Source organism: Furipterus horrens, unplaced genomic scaffold (genome assembly GCF_987537825.1).
Source record: "Furipterus horrens unplaced genomic scaffold, mFurHor1.1.pri manual_scaffold_8, whole genome shotgun sequence".
Taxonomy (NCBI): Eukaryota; Metazoa; Chordata; class Mammalia; order Chiroptera; family Furipteridae; genus Furipterus; species Furipterus horrens.
The window spans coordinates 37,666,102-37,686,690 of NW_028327178.1; the positions used below are offsets into that span (position 1 = coordinate 37,666,102).

General features: G+C 37.1%; 1 protein-coding gene across 5 annotated transcripts in view; it reads left to right on the forward strand.

Moving 5' to 3' along the window:
- Positions 1 to 20,589, forward strand: part of OSBPL1A (oxysterol binding protein like 1A) — a 212,848-nt gene that overhangs the window by 40,022 nt on the left and 152,237 nt on the right. For all 5 annotated transcript variants that reach the window (XM_090285702.1, XM_090285704.1, XM_090285705.1 and 2 more), the window contains one exon: positions 18,034 to 18,145. In XM_090285702.1, coding sequence (XP_090141828.1) covers positions 18,034 to 18,145 — 112 coding nt within the window. The remainder of the gene's footprint in view (positions 1 to 18,033; positions 18,146 to 20,589) is intronic.

Consider the following 20,589-nt stretch of genomic DNA (forward strand, 5'->3'; position numbering starts at 1 on the left):
ATAAATTGTGTTGTCTTGAATCTGTAGATCAATTTGGGAAGAAATGCCATGTTAAAAATATTGAATCTTTGAGTCCATGAGCATGAAATGCTTCTCCATCTATTTAATTCTTAAATTTCTCTCAGCAATGTTTTGAAGTTTTCAATGTAAGATCTTGTGCTCCTTTTGTTAAATCTTTTCCTGTGCTTTTTATTCATTTTTGATGCTGTTTTAGATGTAATTTTTCTCTTAATTTTCTTTTTTGCTACTATATAGGATGACAATTAATTTTTAATGTTGATCTTATATTCTCTGTCCTTGCTGAAATTATTACTTTTATTAGGTTTTGGTAGATTCTATAGCATTTTCTATATACTTGGTCATATCATCTACAAATAAAGACAAATGCATTTCTTTCATTCCAATCTGGATGTTTTTTCCCTTTTTATTTTACTAGCTAGTTCATTACAGTGTTGAAATATTGAATAAATATGGTAAGAGCAGAAATCTTTGCCTTGTTTTTTGATCTTAGGGGAATAGCATCTAGTCTTTTACCAGTAGGCATGATGTTAGTGATTAAGTTTCTTTTCGAATTTCTTTTATTAGGTTGAGGAAGTTTTCTTCTATTTCTAGTTTGTTGAAAATTTTTGTCACGAATAGGTGTCAAATGTTTTTCCTCTGTCTTTTGAGATGATCATGTGATTTTTGTTCATTAGTCTATTAATATAGTGTATTACATTAATTGATTTGGGGTGTTAAGCCAACCTTACATTCCTATATAAATCCCACTTTGTATTGGTTAATAGTTCTTTTAATATGCTAATGCAATCTGCTTGCTAATATTAAGTGTATTTCTGGTCTGTGTTGAGAAATGTTATTGCTGTGTAGTTTTTCTTGAGGTGTGTTTGTTTAGCTTCATAGAATGAACTGGGAAGTGTTCTTTCCTTCAGTATTTCCTGAAATAGGTCAGGAATAATTGGTATTATTTCTTTATATATTTGATAGAATTTACAAGTTAAGTCATTTATGCTTGGGCTTCCTGTGTAGGAAGATTTTAAATTACTAAATCAATTTAATTATTTTATATAGCTCTCTTCAGATTTTCTATTTTTTCCTGAGTTTTGGTTATTTTGTCTTTCTAGGTATTTTTCCATTTCATCTAAGTTGTCTAATTTGTTGGCATAAAGTTAATAATATTCTCCTATAATTCTTTCTATATCTGTAGGAGTGGTAATGTTTTATTCCTGTTTTTGGTAATTTGTGTATTTTCTTTTTGTCTTGGTTAGTTTGGCTAAAGATCTATCAATTTTATTGATCTTTTCAAAGAACCAACATTTGGTTTCGTTGACTTTCTGTATTGTTTTTGTTTACATCTTTTATTGATTTGTGCTGTAATCATTATTTTTCTCTTTACATTTTCTAGTCTTCCTCTTTTTTATTTAATGCAGATTATTGATTTAAGTTTCTTGTTCTTTTTCAGTAGAGGGATTTTTTAAAAAATAATTTTTCCTTTTAGCTGCATACAGTAAATTTGGACATATGTTTTTTGTTTTCATTCATTTTGAGATATTTTCTAATTCCTTTATGTAGTATAGCATTTGATCTCTCCTTGATAATGTTTCTTGAGTTCTTGAAAAGAATGTATATTCTGCTGTATCAAGGTGGGGTATTCTATAAATGTTCATTAGGTTAAGTTAGTTTATAAGGCTATTAACTGATTTTCAGTTTGGTGTTTTATCAAATATAGAGACTGTGGTATTTATGGGTATGTTAGGTTACATGGTAAGGCAAAACTAAAGTTTCAGGTGGGATTGAGGTTGGTAATCAGTTGACCTTAAAACAGGAAAGTTTATCTGGATTATCTGGGTGAGCCCACTGTAATCACAAAGTTCCTTAAAAGTGTAGGAGGGAGGAAGAAGAGTCAGAGTTGATAGGGAGATGTACCTCTGAGAGAATGGTCAGAGAGATGCAGCATTTCTGGCTTGGAAAAGGGAGGAAGAGCACCATGAGCCAAGGAATTGTGGGCAGCCTCTAGAAGCTGGAAAAAGCAAGGAGATGAATTTTCCTAAAGAGCTTCCAAGAGGAATGGAGCTCTGCTAACTGTTTGATTCTAGCCCAGTGAGACCCGTTTTGGACTTCTGAAATAGGGGACTGTAATATAATAGAGTTGTGATGCCTTAAGCTGCCAAATTTGTGCTAATTCATTACAGCAGCAATAGAAAACTAATACACTTTCATGGGAAAAGCAGCCTTATGCTACCAGACCGGTAGGTTTTCCTATTTCTTTCCTACTGAATTTGCTATTTTACTGACAATGCCTCTTGGCTTTTTGCTCCAAATCAAGTCAGTTCCCTCTGGTAGCAAAGCTACTGGTTTTCACTGTCAGCCCTGGCCTGGTCAAAGTGCTGTGGGGAAGGGTCAGAGGATGGGAATAGCCTGTGACTAGATGGCTAAAGATGCGTTATGCTCTTACCTGACATTCTTGTTTCTGTCAAGTGTGCCTCTCAATTTGTTTTTTGTCTTTAGTGGATATCCAGCACCATGAAATAAGGTTTTGTAATTTTGTCCAGTTTTAAAAATAATTTTTAAGGTGATAATTCTCTGATCTCTTCACCCACCATAGTGAAAAGTTGCTTCACCCCCTTTTTCCTGATAATTTAAAAAAAAATTATTTGTTTGTTTATTTATTTTTAGAGAGAGGGGAAAGGAGAAAGAGAGGGAGAGAAACATCACTGTGTGGTTGCCTCTCACTCATGCCCCCAACTGGGGACCTGATGTGTAACCTAGTCATGTGCCCTGACTGGGAATCGAACCAGCGACACTTGGCTCCCAGGCCAACGCTCAATCCACTGAGCCACAGCAGCCAGGGCTGATAATTTTTGATTATTTGAATTATTTGGTAAATTAACTATGTCATAGGGCATACGAGGTATGTCTGGAAAAGTCCAGCCATTGTTAATATAACGAGAATGGTTTGTGTGACATCGATGTAACCCAGGAGAGTGGACTGGAATACACATGTGTGAACAATGACAACTTCACTGTACTAGTCAGTCAGGGTAGTAGACACTGTTGAGTGAGCATGTGTACTGTGTGGCCATCACATTCAAAATGACTTAGCGAGTAGAGCAATTAATCTGCATTAAGCTTGAACATTCAAACTTGAACAAATTTTGCATTAAGCTTGAATATTCATTCCTCAATGGAAACTATTTGGATGATTCAGAAGGCCACAGCTATGGGCAGCTGGTGATTGGCAGCTTCGTCATGACAACGTGCCTGCTCATACATCACATCTCGTGCAGAGTTCCTTGGTGAAACATCAAATCACCCAGGTGACTCAGCTCCACTATGGCCCAGATTTGGTGCCCTGTGACTTCTGGCTTTTCCTAAAACTAAAATCACCTTTCAAAGGGAAGAGATTTCAGAAAATATGACAGGGCAGCTGATGGCGATTACAACTGTGTGAGGTGCCAAGGTGCGTACTTTGAAGGGGACTGAGGCGTCATTGTCCTGTGTACAATGTTTCTTGTATCTTCTTCAGTAAATGTCTCTCTTTTTCATAGTACATGGATGGATACTTTCCGGACACATCTCGTATTTCTTATGTATTCTGATTATTGACAATCTGATTATTGACCATATTCCAACATGATCCCTAAAGGTTATTTTATTTTATTTTTTATTGTTTATTCTGTTGCAGTTGTTCCACTTTTCCCACCTGTGCCTTCCTATGTCCAGCACCCCACTGCTCCCACAGTCCATCCCACACCATTATCCATGTCCATGAGTCGTTCATAAATGTTCTTTGATTAATCCCTACCCATTTTTTCCTCCATTCCCCCCTTCCCTGCATTCCTCTGGCAGCTCTTCCCTGTTTCCATGTCTCTGGTTCTGTTTTGCTCATTAATTTATTTTGTTCATTCAATTCCTCTTAAAAGTGAGATCATGTGGTATTTTTCTTTCACCGAATTCCTTATTTCACTTAGCATAATAATCTCCAGTGCCATCCATGCTATTGCAAAGGGTAGGAATTCCTTCTTCTTTCTTTGTGCTACATAATATTCCGTCATGTAAATGTAACAGATTTTTAACCCATTCATCTACTAATTGGCACTTAGGCTGTTTCCAGCACTTGGCTATTGTAAATAGCACCGCTATGACCATAGGGGTGCATAGTTCTTCTGAATTGGTGTTTCGGGATTCTTAGAATATATTACAGCAGTGGAATTGCTGGCTCAAAAGGCGGTTACATTTTAAATTTTTTGAGGAAATTTCATACTGTTTTCCATAGTGGCTGCACCAGTCTGCATTCCCACCAACAGTGCACTAGGGTCCCCCTTTCTCCACATCCTCGCCAGCATTTGTTTGTTGATTTATTGATGATGGCCATTCTGACTGATGTGAGGTAATAGCTCATTGTGGTTTTAATTTGCATTTCTCTGATGGCTAGTGATGCTGAGCATCCTTTCATATGTCTATGGGCCCTCTGTATGTCTTCTTTGGAGAAGTGTCTATTCAGGTCCTTTGCCCATTTTTTAAATTGGATTGTTTGTCTTCCTGGTGTTGAGTCATATGAGTTCTTTATATATTTTGGAGATTAAACCCTTGTTCAATGTAGCATTGGCAAATATGTTCTCCCATACAATTGGTTCCCTTTTCATTTTGGTAGTGGTTTCTTTAGCTGTGCAGAAGCTTTTTCATTTGATGTAGTCCCATTTGTTTAATTTTTCCTTTATTTCTCTTGCCCTAGGAGATATATAAGCAAAAATGCTGCTACTTGGGACATCTGAAATTTTACTGCCTGTGTTTTTCTCTAGGACTTTTATGATGTCACAATTTATGTTTAAGTCTTTTATCCATTTTGAGTATATTCTGATGTATGGTGTAAGCTGATGGTCTAGTTTCATTTGTTTTGCATGTACCAACCAGCCCAGCTCTCCCAACACCATTTATTGAAGGGGCTGTTTTTACTCCACTGTATTCTCATGCCCCTTTGTCAAATATTAATTGGCCATATAGATATGGGTTTGTTTCTGGGCTCTCTATTCTGTTCCATTGATCTCTATGCCTGTTCTTATGCCAGTACCAGACTGTCTTGATTACAGTGGCCTTGTAGTATAGTTTGATATGAGGTATTGTGATCTCTCTAACTTTGTTCTTCTTTCTCATGATTGCTGTGGCTATTCAAGGTCTTTTTTGTTTCCATAGAAATTTTTGAAGTATTTTTTCTAGACCTGTGAAATATGCCATTGGTATTTTAATAGGAATTGCATTGAATCTCTAGGTTGCTTTGGGTATTATGAACATTTTAATGACGTTAATTCTTCCAGTCCATGAACACAGTATATGCTTCCATTTATTTGTATACTGTCATGTCATCTGCATATAATGATAGTTTTACTTCTTCTTTCCCAATTTGGATGCCTTTTATTTCTTTTTCTTGTCTGATTGCTGTGGCTAGGACTTCCAACACTATGTTGAATAGGAGTGGAGAGAGTGGACATCCTTGTCTTGTTCCTGATTTCAGGGGGAATGCTTTCAGTTTTTGTCCGTTAAGTATGATGTTGGCTTCAGGTTTCTCATATATATCCTTAATTATGTTAAGATATGCGCCCTCTATTCCCATTTTGCTGAGTGTTTTCATCATAAATGGGCATTGTACTTTATTAAATGCTTTTTCTGCATCTATTGATGTGATCATGTGATTTTTGTCTTTCATTTTGTTTATGTGATGTATCACATATACTGATTTGCAATTATGTACCATCCTTGCATCCTACTTGATCATTGTGAATGATCTTTTTAATGTATTGTTGGATCTGTTTTTTTAGTTTTTTTTAGCATCTATGCTCATCAGAGATATTGGCCTGTAATTTTCTTTCTTTGTTGTGTCTTGACCTGGTTTTGGGGTTAGGATAATACTGGCCTCATAAAAAAACTTTGGGAGTCTTTCCTCTTCCTGAATTTTTTGGAATAATTTTAGAAGTATAGGTGTTAGTTCTTTGAATATTTGGTGAAATTTTCCTGTGACGCCCTGGTCTAGGGATTTTGTGGATAGTTTTTTGATTACTGCCTCAATTTCACTAGCTGTTACTGGTCTATTCAGGTTTTCCACTTATTCTTGATACAGTTTTGGATGATTGTATGTTTCTAGAAATGTGTCCATTTTGCCCAGTTTGTCCAGTTTCTTGGTATGTAGTGGTTCATAGTAATTTCTTACAATCCTTTGTATTTCTGTGGTATGTCATTCCTTCTCCTCTTTCATTTCTGATTTTTTACTAGGATCGTCAGTTTTTTTCTTAATGAGTCTGGTTAAAGGTTTGTCAATTTTGTCTATCTTTTCAAAGACCAGCTCCTGGATTTACTGATCCATTGAATTGTTTTTTTAGTCTCTATGTCATTTAATTCTGCTCTGATATTGATTATTTCCTTCCTTCTGCTTCTCTAGTGTTTGACTGTTGTTGTTCCTCTAGTTCTTCTAGATATAGGGTTAGATGGTTTATTTGAGATTTTTCTGTCTTCTTTAGGTAGACCTGTATTGCTATTAACTTCCCTTTCAGAACTGCCTTCACTGTGTCCTGTAGGTTTTGAGTTGTTATGTGTTCATTTTCATTTGTTTTCAGGTACTTTTTGATTTCTCCCTTGATCTCATTGTTAACCCATTCATTATTTAATAACCTATTACTCAGCTTCCATGTATTTGAATGTTTTTGAGTTTGTTTCTTGTGGTTGGTTTCTAGTTTCAAGCCATTGTAATCCAAGAAGATGCTTTAAGTGATTTCAATTTTCTTGAATATGTTAAGGCTTGTTTTGTGTCCTACCATGTGGTCTGTCCTTGAGAATGATCCATGTGTGTTGGAGAGAATGTGTATTTTGTTTCTTTGGGGTGAAATGTCCTTTAAATATCAGTTGAGTACATTTGATCTAGAGTGTTCAATTCTTCATTATTTTTGTTGATTTTTTTTTTTGGAAGATCTATTCATTGTTGACAATGAAGTGTTAAAATCCCCTACATTGATTGTATCGCTGTCTTCTCTTTTTTAAAGTCCTCCAATATTTTCTTTATATGTTTAGGTGTACCTATATTGGGCTCATATATGTTTACAAGAGTTATATCCTCTTGTTGGGCCTTTTTTTTAAGTATTATGTAGTGACCATCTTTGTCTCTTGTTATGGCCTTTGTTTTGAAATCTTTTTTTTTTCTGGTAAGTGTTGCTACCCTTGCTTTTTTCATGTCTATTTGCATGGAATATTTTCTTCCATCCCTTCACTTTCTGCCTGTGTATATCTTTTGTTCTGAGATGTGTCTCTTGTAGGCAGCATATATGTGGGCTATGTTTTGTTATCCGTTCAGCTACCCTATGTCTTTTGATTGGAGCATTTAATCCATTTGTGTTTAAGGCTATTATTGGTAGGTATTCTTCATAGCCACTTACTCCATGCCTGTGTTCCTTTCTCTCTCTCTCGTTCTCTCTGTTGTTCTTTCTCTCTCTGTTGTTCTTTCTCTCTCTCTCTCTCTCTTTTTCTTCTCCTTCTTATAGCAGTTTCTTTAGCATTTATTGCAATTATAACTTGGTGGAGATGTACTCTTTTAGCCTTCTTTTGTCTGGAAAACTCCTTATTTCGTCTTCCATTTTAATGAGAGCCATGCTGGGTAGAGTAGTCTTGGCTGTAGGTCCGTGCTTTTCATTACTTGGATTATTTCATGCCAGTCCTTTCTGGCTTGTAGTATTTCTGTTGAGAAATCAGCTGATAGCCTTATCAGAGCTCCCTTGTATGTTACTAGCTGCTTCTCACTTGCTCTCTTTAAGATCTCTCTTTATTTAAAATTTTGCCATTTTGATTATACTGTGTCTTGGAGTGGGCCTCTTTGGGTTGATCTTGACTGGGACCCTCTGTGCTTTTTGAACTTCTGTGACTTTTTCCTTCACCAAATTAGAAAAGTTTTCCATCATTTTTTCAAACAAGTTTTCTATCCCTTGCTCCTTTTCTTCTCCTTCTGATATTCCTAGGATGAGAACATTATTATGTTTCATGTTGTCCCAAAGCTCCCTTAGACTATCCTCATTCTTTTTGAGTCTTTTTTCATTTTGTTGCTCTGACTGTGTGTTTTTTCCTACCTTGTCTTCCAGCTTGCTGATTTGACCCACTGCTTAATCTAGCCTGCTCTTAATTCCTTCTAGTGTGTTCTTCATTTCAGATAGGGCATTCTTCGTTTCCATCTGGTTCTTGTTCAAGGTTTCTATGTCCTTTTTCATGCAGATGTAGGTCCCACTAAGTTCCTTGTAGTTCTTACTGTGTTCCTTGAGCATCCTTATAACCGTTACTTTGAACTCTTATGTTTGATAAGTTGCTTGCCTTGATTTTGCTTAGCTCTTTTTATGGATATTCCTTCTTCTTTCATTTGGGGGTTGTTTCTATGTCTCCCCATTTTAGTTGTCTCTTTGTGTTTGTTTCTATGTATTATATTTGCTTTGACTCTTGTGGAATAGCCTTGTGTGTTATGAGTCCTGTGGGACCCAGTGGTGCAGACTCCTGATCTCCTGATCTGGATGCTCTAGAAATGACCTCTGTGTGGGTTGGGTCGATTCTCCTGTTGTTTTTGGGTCCTGATAATTATTGGCCCATTTGTTGTTGGAAACTCCCCTCCATCTGGCTGGCTAAGGGGCTCAGCCTCCACCATGTGTTGTAACTCTGTTGTATAGGTGCTGGCAGACAAAGCAAAATAACAGAAAATAACACCAAAACAAGCCCCTCCCACCCACCCACCCACCTACCACAGCAATATCAACCACAAGAGTACAAGTGGACAGAGCTTCCACCTACTCTGCAGCCATCTGGGAACCCTAGTGAAGAAAATCTGACTCTGTAAGGCTCTACATTGGGCCCAGTGGTGACCCAGCTTTAGAACACAATTCCCCTCATGTGCTAGGCCTGCAGCAGCCTCCCGCCCACCTGTGCCTGCACCTAAGGGTTATTTTATAATCCCATAATTGGAAGGCTTGTATATTTATCATGAGTTGAATACATTTATTACATTTTACACTTTTCCTTATTCTAATGACTAGATTTAACTCATTTTTATATGAATTATCATAAATAAGCCCTTTAAGTATGTGTTAATAAGCATGTGTGAATTAGGACATTTTATATCATTCCAGTTTATTTGTTAATGTGTTGATACTTGTGAGCTAGATATGGAGTCTTATTGATGCTGAGAATAAAGTACCTTTTCTAGTAAAACAGTAAAAAAATAAAGGTAGTGGGTTAATCGCCATGCTGGACTTATGTGGGGTTTCAGACAGTTTAATTTTCCATTAATAAACTGCGTGTTGTTTTCCCTTTGTAGATTCACTTCCCATTCGTTTCTACGTACTTAAGTTCTTTGTTGTCTATTTCTTCATGGCCCAAGTCTACCCATTCTTGAAAGTGCAACTCAAATGCTGTCTCCATAAATTCTTTCCTGACTTTCTGCAGCTGGAAGGAAGCTTTTCTTTTCTAGATTTCCCAAGCGCATTGTTGCGCTTTCACTAGTCTTCTACCTTGTGTTATAGCGATTGTTGTATATGCCTTAGTGCTGCTCCTAGACTGCAGTAATCTTGCTTTCATGGAATTAACAACTCATTTGTTACACCATCCATTAGTACCACCCAAGCCTTACTGCCCATCTCTGTAATCACCTGGATCAAGTCAGTTCACTTATCTATGCTTGATTCTTTCCATGTTTGACACTTCTTCTGTCTTCTTGAGCTCGGAGCATGAGATTGCTAAATTGGGCCTTAGTTTGATTTTAACATTAGCATATATTACGTTATCTCTTGTATTAGAAAATAAAATTTAGCTGAAGCTAACTGATTACATTATATAGGAAACATTAAAAATTTATCTGCTCAATATCCAAGCATGAATGAATTTTGCATAAGGTTTCTAATTGTACTCATGAAAGGAATTAAATTCTTATTTCGATGTAATCTTTTACCATGAAGATAAATTATCTTATGATAATAAGATTCTGTGATTTAATAAATAGCATGATGAGTTGAACAGGGATTTGGTTTATTATAGAGCATTTAAAATTCTTGTCCTTTGGAATATATAAAATACAGCTCCCCAAATTTATGAGAGACCACTAGACTTTTCTTGGTACATTAGCGACCCCTAGTGTTCCTTAATAAAATTAATATACCAGAATTTCAAGGTGTATTTAACAGTTGTTCCTTTATTTTTTTTAATGTAATTTGAGTTCTGAAGTTTTACATCTTTGGTAATCAGTTAAAAATGGTGATACAATCAATATGGTAAATAATTGGATTGTAGTGCTGACCTTTGGTTTGACTTACTATTTTCTAACAGCTGAGAATACATTTAAAACAAGTGCTTCCTATATTCTGTGGCTCAGGAATTGTGTATCTCTCATCTCATATTCAAAATAGATATAATCCTGGGCTTTATATAAGCTTATCTATCTTGTTCCTAGGATACCATTTCTCATGCTTATGCATTAAATACTTACTATGTGTCTGGCACTGTCCAAACAACTGGTCACATTTCATTTAACGGAAAATGACAACCCTGAAATAAAGGTATAAAAATATTTCTTGTAGGCTGGTCTTTCCGTCGTGCTGACAAGATGGAGCTTATTGTGCAGTAGGTGTATCAGAGAGCCATGAGGTCACACCTGGAAGGAGTGGAAGGCAGGGGATGAAGCAGGAGTGGGCATATGCTGGAGTCAAGCTGTGATGTCCTCTCAGAAAATGCCTCCACAGGGAGCTTTGCAGAAGATGCGACCCTTTAAAGCTGTCCTGATTTGGGGTGGGAGGGCTTGACCACTGGGACGGTCTGTCAGTGGATAGAGGCTGCCTGTGAGGGGTGTGACCTTGCAGGGGGCAGCTGTTTTCAGCTGACATCTGAAGTGGTTGACAGCTGACATTATCTGAAGTGGTTCCCAGGCACTCCCAGTGTTTGGGATAGTAACCCCTTTATTCCTCAAGGGGGACCTGGGTGGAGCATCACAGCTTTCATCACAGGCCACACTTTGTTCCATTCAGCTTCACTTTTTCATACATTTCTGGAAGCAGATCCTTCAGGGTTCCAGTGGGTCCCTCCTCTGGGAGAAACTTAAAGGAAGATTGGTGGGACAGACTACAGCCCCTGTTCCCATAATTTGTCTTGGGCAAGGTGGAGATTCACACCGAATCATCTTCACTCTCCTCTACTATCTATTCCAGATTCCTCCTCCCTTGGCTAGCACCTCTGGTCTGCGTGGCTCACCTGGTGGTAGGACTCAGGCCCTCAATCCTGGAGGTCTGAGCCCTTGGTTGCCATGCCCTTCTTAGGCTGGGCTTGCTACACTTGTCCACTTTCTGGCAAAATAGGACAAGGGGATACCAAGAGACACCTAAGTGAATCATCTGTATGCCAAACATATTCCTCCACATCCCCACTGTGATTAGTCCTACTTTCTTCCGATGTTCAAGTTCAGTTACTTCTGCCGAGATGGTGACTTTTCTTGCCTGCTGGTCCTTTGACACATGAGCCCAGTGTTCAGGCAACCTTTTTCATCTCCTTTCAAAAGGACCAGAGGATTATGGAATATGCTGCCCCCGAACCCAAAGAAGCCAGCCAAGCATTGTGCTTCCCTCTCTGTGTTGGGAAGTGCAAGCTGGAATAATTTGTTCTTTACTTTGGAGGCAGTGTCTTAGCATTACCCAGACTACTGAATCCCTAAAAATTTACTGACATGACAAAGCCCCTGAATTTTTCCTAATATCTGTCTTCCACCTTCTGGACCATATGTGTCTTACACCTGCATTCTTAGGTTTCAAAGGGTGGCATTAATTTCTGCCATTCCTCCCCATGGGACATTTTGATTTACCTTGACCAGGGGGTTGGGGAGAGCAATTTTAGAGCCTTCTATTGGCCCTAATTGTGTAGACCAAGGAAGCAACGTAAGAGTTTGCCAACAACTAAATATATCTATTCCAATTACACATTCAGGGACTGGGGGAATGACCACTAAATGTATCTGTGGACCCAGTGCATGCACCATGAGCCAGACCTGGGCCAAGATTTCATTTATTATCTCTATACCCCTTCCCCGCATGCCCCCTTTTTAATGGACTAGATAACAGTTAGGGTCTTTTGGCATCAGTACCAACTCAGACCTTTTACCTAACAATTGGTGAAATATTCCGGTATCTCCCTTTCCCCAGTACAGGTTACTTGAGCAAATGGTCACTGATCCCTTTGGGAATGGTCTGGGACATTCATGCTATGTATACTTGCTTTGCTGTTGCATTATCTTTCCTTCCAGGATCTGGCCTCTCCTTCCGTAAATAGCTCTTAAGTCCAAAATTGACTCAGGTCCAAAAACTGGACATGGTATCATGACTTTTATTGGGGTGACTTGTCTTCAGCTTCTGACCAGTCATCACTGATTTCTTTTGCTGGTACCAACTGAGATGTACTTGCAGCATGGTTTCTAGCAGCATGGACAAAGCAATGGCCCCCATTGTAGATGTCAAAATGCCATAAATGCCATTGCAGGTAGTAGAAGAAGGTTTTAAAAAGCAGGTGTGCTAGACTGAATGTAAGGGCATACTAGATAATTTTGTGCCACAGAGGGCTTAGAGGATATATTGTTTACTGAAGCAGGAAGAAATGGCTGGTGAAAAAGGCAGCAGCATCACCAAGGAACTTGTTAATGATTGTCCTCTGAGGTCTGGTGTTGCCAGTAGGAAAATGCCATGGCAGACCTATACAATGTGGGGACGTGTCAGAACACCTTGAAACACTCATGGCCTAGGAGAGGCATGTAAACATTAGAAGCCGGATGGGTGCAATTAGAGTAATGAGCAGTGAGCACTGACCTACAGAGAGTTATGGAAGTGGTTAGCAGAACACGGCATTCCTAGGGGCTTATTACATGGGTGAATGGTAGCCAATATTGTTTTCATCTTTTTTTCCCGCTTTTCTGTTAGATTGAGAAACCACTGCCTCATATAAATTCTTCAATTACATATCCCACAGCCAGTGACGCTCAGTTCTGTTTTTCTTCATTCGCCACTCCCCTTCTCATCCCGCTCCCTTTTTTATTTTAGTGTTTGGCTAATTTCTATTGTCCTGTCTTCAAGTTCACTGACTCTTTCCTCAGCAGTGCTTTGATGTCTACTGATGAGACCATTGAAGGCATTCTTTATCTCTGTTACTATGATTTTATTTCTAGCATTCTCCTTTGACTCCTTACAGTTTCCACTTCTCCATCTCATCATGTATGTTGTCTACCTTTTCCACTAGACCTTTTTATTTTTTAGACCTTTTTAACATAATAATCAGCTATTTTAAATTCTCTGATTACTTTAACATCTGGGTCATTTCTCTTTCATTCTATAAATCAATTTGTTGACAGTGGGTTGTTTTTCCTGCTTTTTGTGTGTTGAGTAATCATTTATGTTAAACATTGCAAGACAGTGGACACAGAGGTATATAGTATTGGGGCCTGGAAATGGACATACTTCTTAGTGTGGGAGGCGGAGTCAGTCTGGTCTGGAGTAGAGCTGAGGCCGGGTTCTGTTGTTGCTTTAGTAGCTTCAGTGCTACACTGGCTTCAAATTCCTTCTTTCCAAATTCACTATTGCTTCTGCCTAAGGTGCAGGCTGATTTGCTGGAGGATTTTTCTCAATGTTCCTCCTTCACCCTCAGCTTTAGGCCTTCCTTATGTGCCTTGGCCTCAGAGTTTCTCTCCATGCATTTGCTCCTCCCCCATTAATAATCTGCTATTACTTGTTCTCAGTACTTGCTGGTCTTGGGGTGGGACTAGAGGACAAGGGGGATTCTCTGTTGTCTGGGTCCAGTCTTCATCTTAGAGAGGCCTTATGTCCCTGTATAAGGGACAGGGGTCTGGGGGTCCATGAGACGGTTCTTTGTCAGTGTTCTCATAATAGCAGGAGAGCTTGAATGGTATGGGCCCCTGTTTGTTTCCAGTCTTGCTTTGCTGAGAGAATCTTCACTGTGTCCTGTGGATGAAAGGGTTTGCTTCTCATTCCTTAGGGCAGAAAGCCTCAAAGGCAATTCCTCTCCTCCACGCCAGCACCTGCACCGGTGCTGCAGAGGGCTTTCTGTGGTCACCTGCTGTAACCCCAGCCCATTGTGTCAGCACCAGGGGGAGGTTAGTGGCAAAGAGCCTGCAAGTGATCCGGGTACCTAAGTCTCTCAGAGCTTCCATATCGTCGTGCTGCCCAACTTCCAGCCTGTACAATTTGTTTAAAATTTTATCTGCGTGTTTGATAGACCCAGTCTTTTTTTTTTCTTTTAATTTTATTGAGATATAATTGATATACAATACTGTATCGGTTTAAGGTGTACAGCATAATAACTTGACTTACATATATTGTGAAGTGATTGCCACGATAATCCATTATATAGATCCATCTCATATAGATATCCCCCCCAAAAAAGTTTTTCTTTTTGTAATTTTTTCTTTTATCCTCACCTGAGGACATTCCTTCATTGTTTTTAGGGAGAGAGGAGGAGAGAGGGAAACATTGTATTGGAAGCATCGATTGGTTGCCTCCCATACACGCCTGAACTGGGGGATCATATGCTCCCCAGACCAGGGATCGGACACACAACCTAGGCTTATGCCCTCATCGGGGATCAAACCTGCAACCTTTTGATTATGGATGATGCTCCGACCAACTGAGCCACACTGGCCAGGGCAAAAGGTTTTTCTTTTTGATGATAGCTTAGCAATTTTCAGATTTACCATACAGCAATGTTAATTATAGTCATCATGTTGTACATTACATCCCCTAGTACTTATTTACAACTGGAAGTTTATACGCTTTGACCAGCTTCTTCTAATTCTCCGAGCCCCTGGTGACCACAAATCTGGTCTTTTATTCCATGAGTTTGATTCTTCTGTTTTTTTGTTTGTTTGTTTGTTTTAGATTCCACATGGAGTATTTCTTCCTATCTTGTTACACTTAGTATAGTGCCCTCAAGTTCTATCCATGTTGTAAGTTCTATCCATGTTGTTGCAAATGGCAGGATTCCCTTATATTTTTTATGGCCAATTAGTAGTCGTGAGTGCACGTGCGTGTATGCTTGTGTGTGTGACATTTTCTTCATCTGTTTGTCCATTGATAGACACTAAAATTGTTTCCATGCCTTGGCTGTTACAAATAATGTTGTGATGAACATGGAGGTGCAGATATATTTAAGTGTTTTTGTTTCCTTTGGATATATACCCAGAAATGGAATTGCAGGACCATGTAGTAATTATATTGTATTTTTAGTTTTTTGAGGAAACTCCATATTGTTTTGCATAGAGGCTGTAACCAATTTACAATCCCAACAGTGCACAAGCGTTCTCTTTTCTCCACATTTTCACCAGCATTTATTATGTGGTTTCTTTTGTTGTTGTTGTTTGTTTGTTTGTTTTTGTGATAGACATTCTAATAGGCCTGAGGTGATACCTCATTCTGGTTTTGATTTGCAGTTCCCTAATGATTAGTGATGTTGGATACCTTTTCATGTATCTGTTGGCCATTTAAATATCTTCTTTGGAAAAATGTCTATTAGGTTCTTTGCCTGTTTTTATAAATTGGATTGCTTGTTTTTGCTGTTTAGTTGTATGAATTTTGTATATTTTGGATATTAACTCCTTATCAGACACATGCTTTGCAAATATTTCCCCCATTCTCTGGATTGCCTTTTCACTCTCTTCATAATGCCCTTTAATGTACAAAGTTTTTAATTTTGATGTAGTCCAGTTTATTTATTTTGCTTCTGCTTTTGGTGTCCGAAGAAATCACTGCTAAATCTAATGCCATGATGCTTTCTATGTTTTCTTCTGAGATTTTATTGTTTTAGGTCTTACATTTAGGTCTTTTATCCATTTTAGGGTTTTTCTTTTCTTATATGGTGTAAGGTATGGCTTTAGCTTAATTTTTTTTTTTTTCTTAATTATTTTGCATGTGGATATCCAGTTGTCTTGGCATCATCTGTTGAAAAGACTATTTTTTTTAAATGGTCTTGGCAGCCTTGTCAAACATCATTTGATCATATATGTGAGAGTTTATTTCTGGCTTCTCTATTTTATTCTCCTTGTTTATTTTATGCCGTTACCACACTGTTTTGATTACTGTAGCTTTGAGGTACGTTTTGAAATCAGGAAGTTGAAATCTCCAGCTTTGTTCCACTTTTTCAATACCGTTTTGGTTATTCCAGGTCCCTTGAGAATACATATGAATTTAAGGATGAGATTATCTATTTCTGGGGGAAAAAAGTCATTGGTATTTGATAGGGATTGTTCATATCTTAATATTAAGTCTTCCCATCTATAAACACTCGATGCGTTCCCATTTATTTACGCCTTCATTAAATTTTTTAAACTATGTTTGTAATTTTAGTGTACTAATCTTTTGCCTCCATGGTTAGGGTTATTCCTAAGCATTTTATTCTTTTTGATACTTTTGTAAGTGGAGTTATTTTTCTTAATTTTTTTATGATTAGTTCTTCTTTATCTTTGCCTATTTTTAAATTGGGATATTTGTCTTTTTATTATTGAGTTGTAAAAGTTATTTTATATATTCTGGATATAATTTTCTTATATCAGATATATGATTTGTAAGTATTTTCTATCATTCTGTGGGTTGTCCTACTTTTCTTACTAATATGAAGTCTTTATATAAAGTATGAAAATACTTCACCCAAAATGCTACCTTTAAAATGATAGGAAATGCTAAGATATTTTATAGGAATGTACTTTATTAAAATATTAGACTTTTAACCATTTCTTTATAAAAAGTGGTAATTCATTTTAGAGAATAATATTGAGCCATGAAAAGTCTGTTTATAGACCCTATCTAATATCCTGGAAAACATGGTATATTAGATGGAAGGAGTATAGGATACGCAACTATATCATATAAATGAAATTGTTTTTAAAAATCTCAAACTTATGTATAGGAAAAATGATTAGAAAGAAATACACCAAACTGTTTATAGTGATCATAGAATGACAAGGACAATGAGTTTTGTTTTCTGTATTCTGTCTGTATGTTTTAGATTGTATTTAAACACTTTTACTATAATTTTTAAAAAGAATATAGGAAATTTCATGACCCAAAGGAAAAATGAAACTCATGGGAAAATATAACATGTAACGTCATAGGATATACTTCCTATGTATCATTGCACCATCATCGTAGAAGTTAGAATAGCACTGTATTTCATCCTGCCTTAGTGTAGAACTAAAGAGCATGTGTTACCACCATGCTGTCCCAGGGTGCTGCACATCCAGGTGAAACTAAACATCAGATCTCTACTGTTCTGCAAATTACCTGCATTCTTCTCCATTTCTGCTGTCTTGTTAAGTTGTATGACTGAACTGGACCAGGTATATTGGTCTTCTATATAGTATTACCAATATATTTGACATTTCTAGAAGGACACTTACCACTTAGAGTAAATATAAGTTATGTCGCTTTTCCCCATCATTTAATAGTGACTTTAGGAGATCATTTGCTTTATTATAAACCATTGCTTCAATAGTAGTATATCCTATCAGTCTATATCACTTTAGAAAATAATGTTCTATTTCTTATAAGCCTCAAAATTATATTGAAAAAATCTATGTCTGTTGGGGAAATTATTTTTTTCAACAGGCTTTGGAAGGATAACATTAAATGAGTATACTATTTACTGTGATTTAAATACTATCTTTGTTAACATACATTAGTTTTGTCACATGAATCAATTTGGTTATAAAAACATAATTTACTTAAAAATCGGACATTGTCTTTGTTAATTGTGGATTGGCAATTGTTTAGGCAATCAGTTATTACTACAATTAGTTGAATTGCAGTGTTCAGTTTATTGTAGTTACTTACTATTCACTTACTGTAGTCAAAACTGGTATGTTATAAAAATTCCTACATAGAACTTTTGCTATTATAGAAACTCAGCAGTAATTAGTAATTTGTAAAAGAGCTATAATACAATTAAGCCTTGGTTTAATAATAGCTAAAAATAATTTCTCTCTTTTAGGAGTTGGTAATGCTTCTTTTAGAATATAACGCTGATCCTACCGTTGTTAATGGGAGTGGACAGACAGCAAAAGAAGTCACTCATGACAAAGAAATTAGAAACATGCTAGAAGGTAAATATTATGGATCTTAATATAAACACCATTTACTTTAATTATAGTCAAGGTTCAGAATATAAGTAGAAATGCTTCTAACGTGCCAAGACAGATGACACCAAGCTTATGCTCTAAAGATAATGTAATTTGGGAATCAGTGCCTAGACACGAAATTATCTATATGAACGTTTTCTCAAAGTTGTCAAACTCTTAACTTGGTACGACATCATGGCAAGTTTTAAAATCTGTATATCAAATCTCCAACAAAGTTAAAAGTAGACAATTAGAGACAGAAAGGGGTATGGCTGGTAGACTGCAGAAGCATGATAGTGGAAGAGTGCAGGGCAGAGAAACTGAGAGGAGGCATAGCTGTTTTGAGTCATTTAATACTTGGGAAGATAGCTATGGCCATTTCCATTAGCCAGCTACTAGTAAATTCTTGATGGATCAACTTCATTGTTATGAATTTCAAAGATTAAACTGCACTTAAGACATGGCTCTGCAGTAACTAAGAGGAATTTCTCTAATAGTTCGACACAAAAATATTTTGAACCTTACATCGGGAAGCCTTCATGCATTAGGATTATCCTCTGACTGGCCAGGGCTTTGCTATAATTACTTTTTGGTGGTATTTCTGTGGTGGAGAAGACTACCTAATTACTACTTTATGAATAAAGATATTGAATTAGAGTTGCAATTTCTCACACATCCTGTGTTTCTTTCCTTTGCAATTCAGAGAAGGGCAAGAGAATATTATATTTTAAAGGGGACTGATTTCTTAGTTATGAGTATTTTTAGCTATGTAAAAACCAAGCTCTGCTTTTTATTACTTTCCATTTGTCCTTGAGAACTAAAATCTTACTTATCCTCTAGTTGACACAAACAGCTTCTATAAGGCTCTGTATTATGTGATTTTGGGGAGAGGGAACATATTAGATGTGAACCCTGTCCTTTAATAAATTGTGATCTAATTGGGAGGGTGAGGTAATATCTTTGATCTTGTTCTAGCCTTTAATTGTAACAAGATGTGAGCCTAGAACTGAGGTTCTTTCTAACAGTTTAGCCTGACAAGTTGACATTTAATGTGGCCAGTTTTAAAACATGCCCTGAGACCTCCCCAGGGCTTAGCTGACTTCACGGGTACTTTGATTTATCAGCAAATATGGTTCTAGCCTGGAAAACAGAAGTAGAAACTTAATCAAGTGATTCTGCTGATGAGATCATCTTAGCCAGATATAGTATCATTTGTGGATAGCATTTTAAATGGGTCAGACTGCAGGAGTACATCTACACCCCCCTGCTCCAGATCATAGGTAGACCAGAAACCATATCATAGAAGAATGCACGCAGCGCCAAGAAATGTTTCACCCCAGAAATACAGACTTCAGTAAACACAATACAATCATACTCAAGTATCTGAAGAACTGTTTGGAGGAGAGATAGTTTTATAACCTGTGGGAAAATTTTAAGAATAGTACAATGAACACTTGTACGTCCTTCACTTAGATTCACCAATTATTAACATTTTGCCACATCTGGCTTATCCTTTTATATATTAGTTAATGTTGTTTATTTACTTTAGATTTTTTTTGCTGAAATGGGAGTAATTTGCAGACATAGTGATACTTTAGCCCTAAATATGTCAGTATTTAGCTCTTAAGAAAATATTTTCTCACATAATTACAATATAATGATCAATTTCAGGGAATTTAACATTAATATGATGCCATTATATAATATACAGTTTATATTCAGATTTTGCTAGTTGTCCAAATAATATCCTTTGTAGAGTTTTTTTCCCTCAATCCAGGATCCAGTCTAGAATCCCACAATGCATTTAATTTTCACATCACTCCAGTCCCCTTTTATCTGGATTAATTCCTTAGACTTTGTCTTTTATGATCTTGACCTTTTTGAAGAGGAAAGCAATTGTAGAATTGTTTTTAGAATGCCCCTCAATTTGAGTTTTATTCTTTTCATATAATTAAATTCAGGAGCCCTGCCTGGTGTGGCTCAGTGGATGGAGTGCCAGCCTGTGAACTGAAAGGTCACCGGTTTGATTCCCACTCAGGGCACATGCCTGGGTTGCGGGCTAGGTCCCCGGTTGAGGGCATGTAAGAGGCAATCAATGTATCTCTCATACATCAATGTTTCTCTCCCTCTTTTTCTCCCTCCTTTCCCCTCTCTCTAAAAATAAATAAAATCTTTAAGAAAAAAGAAATAAATTCAGGATATGCATTTTTGGGCAGGAATATTACAGAGGTGAGGTTGTGACCTTTACGAGTGCATCACATAGGTGTTACATGATGTTATTTTTGTTCCATTACTGGTACTGTTAACTTTGATCCCTTGGCGGTCTACTGTAAAGGTACCATTCCCCTTTTGTAATAAATAATCTGTTGGGATAAAAATTGAGACCATGTACATATCCTGTACACCAAATAAACTTTTAATCAACTGAT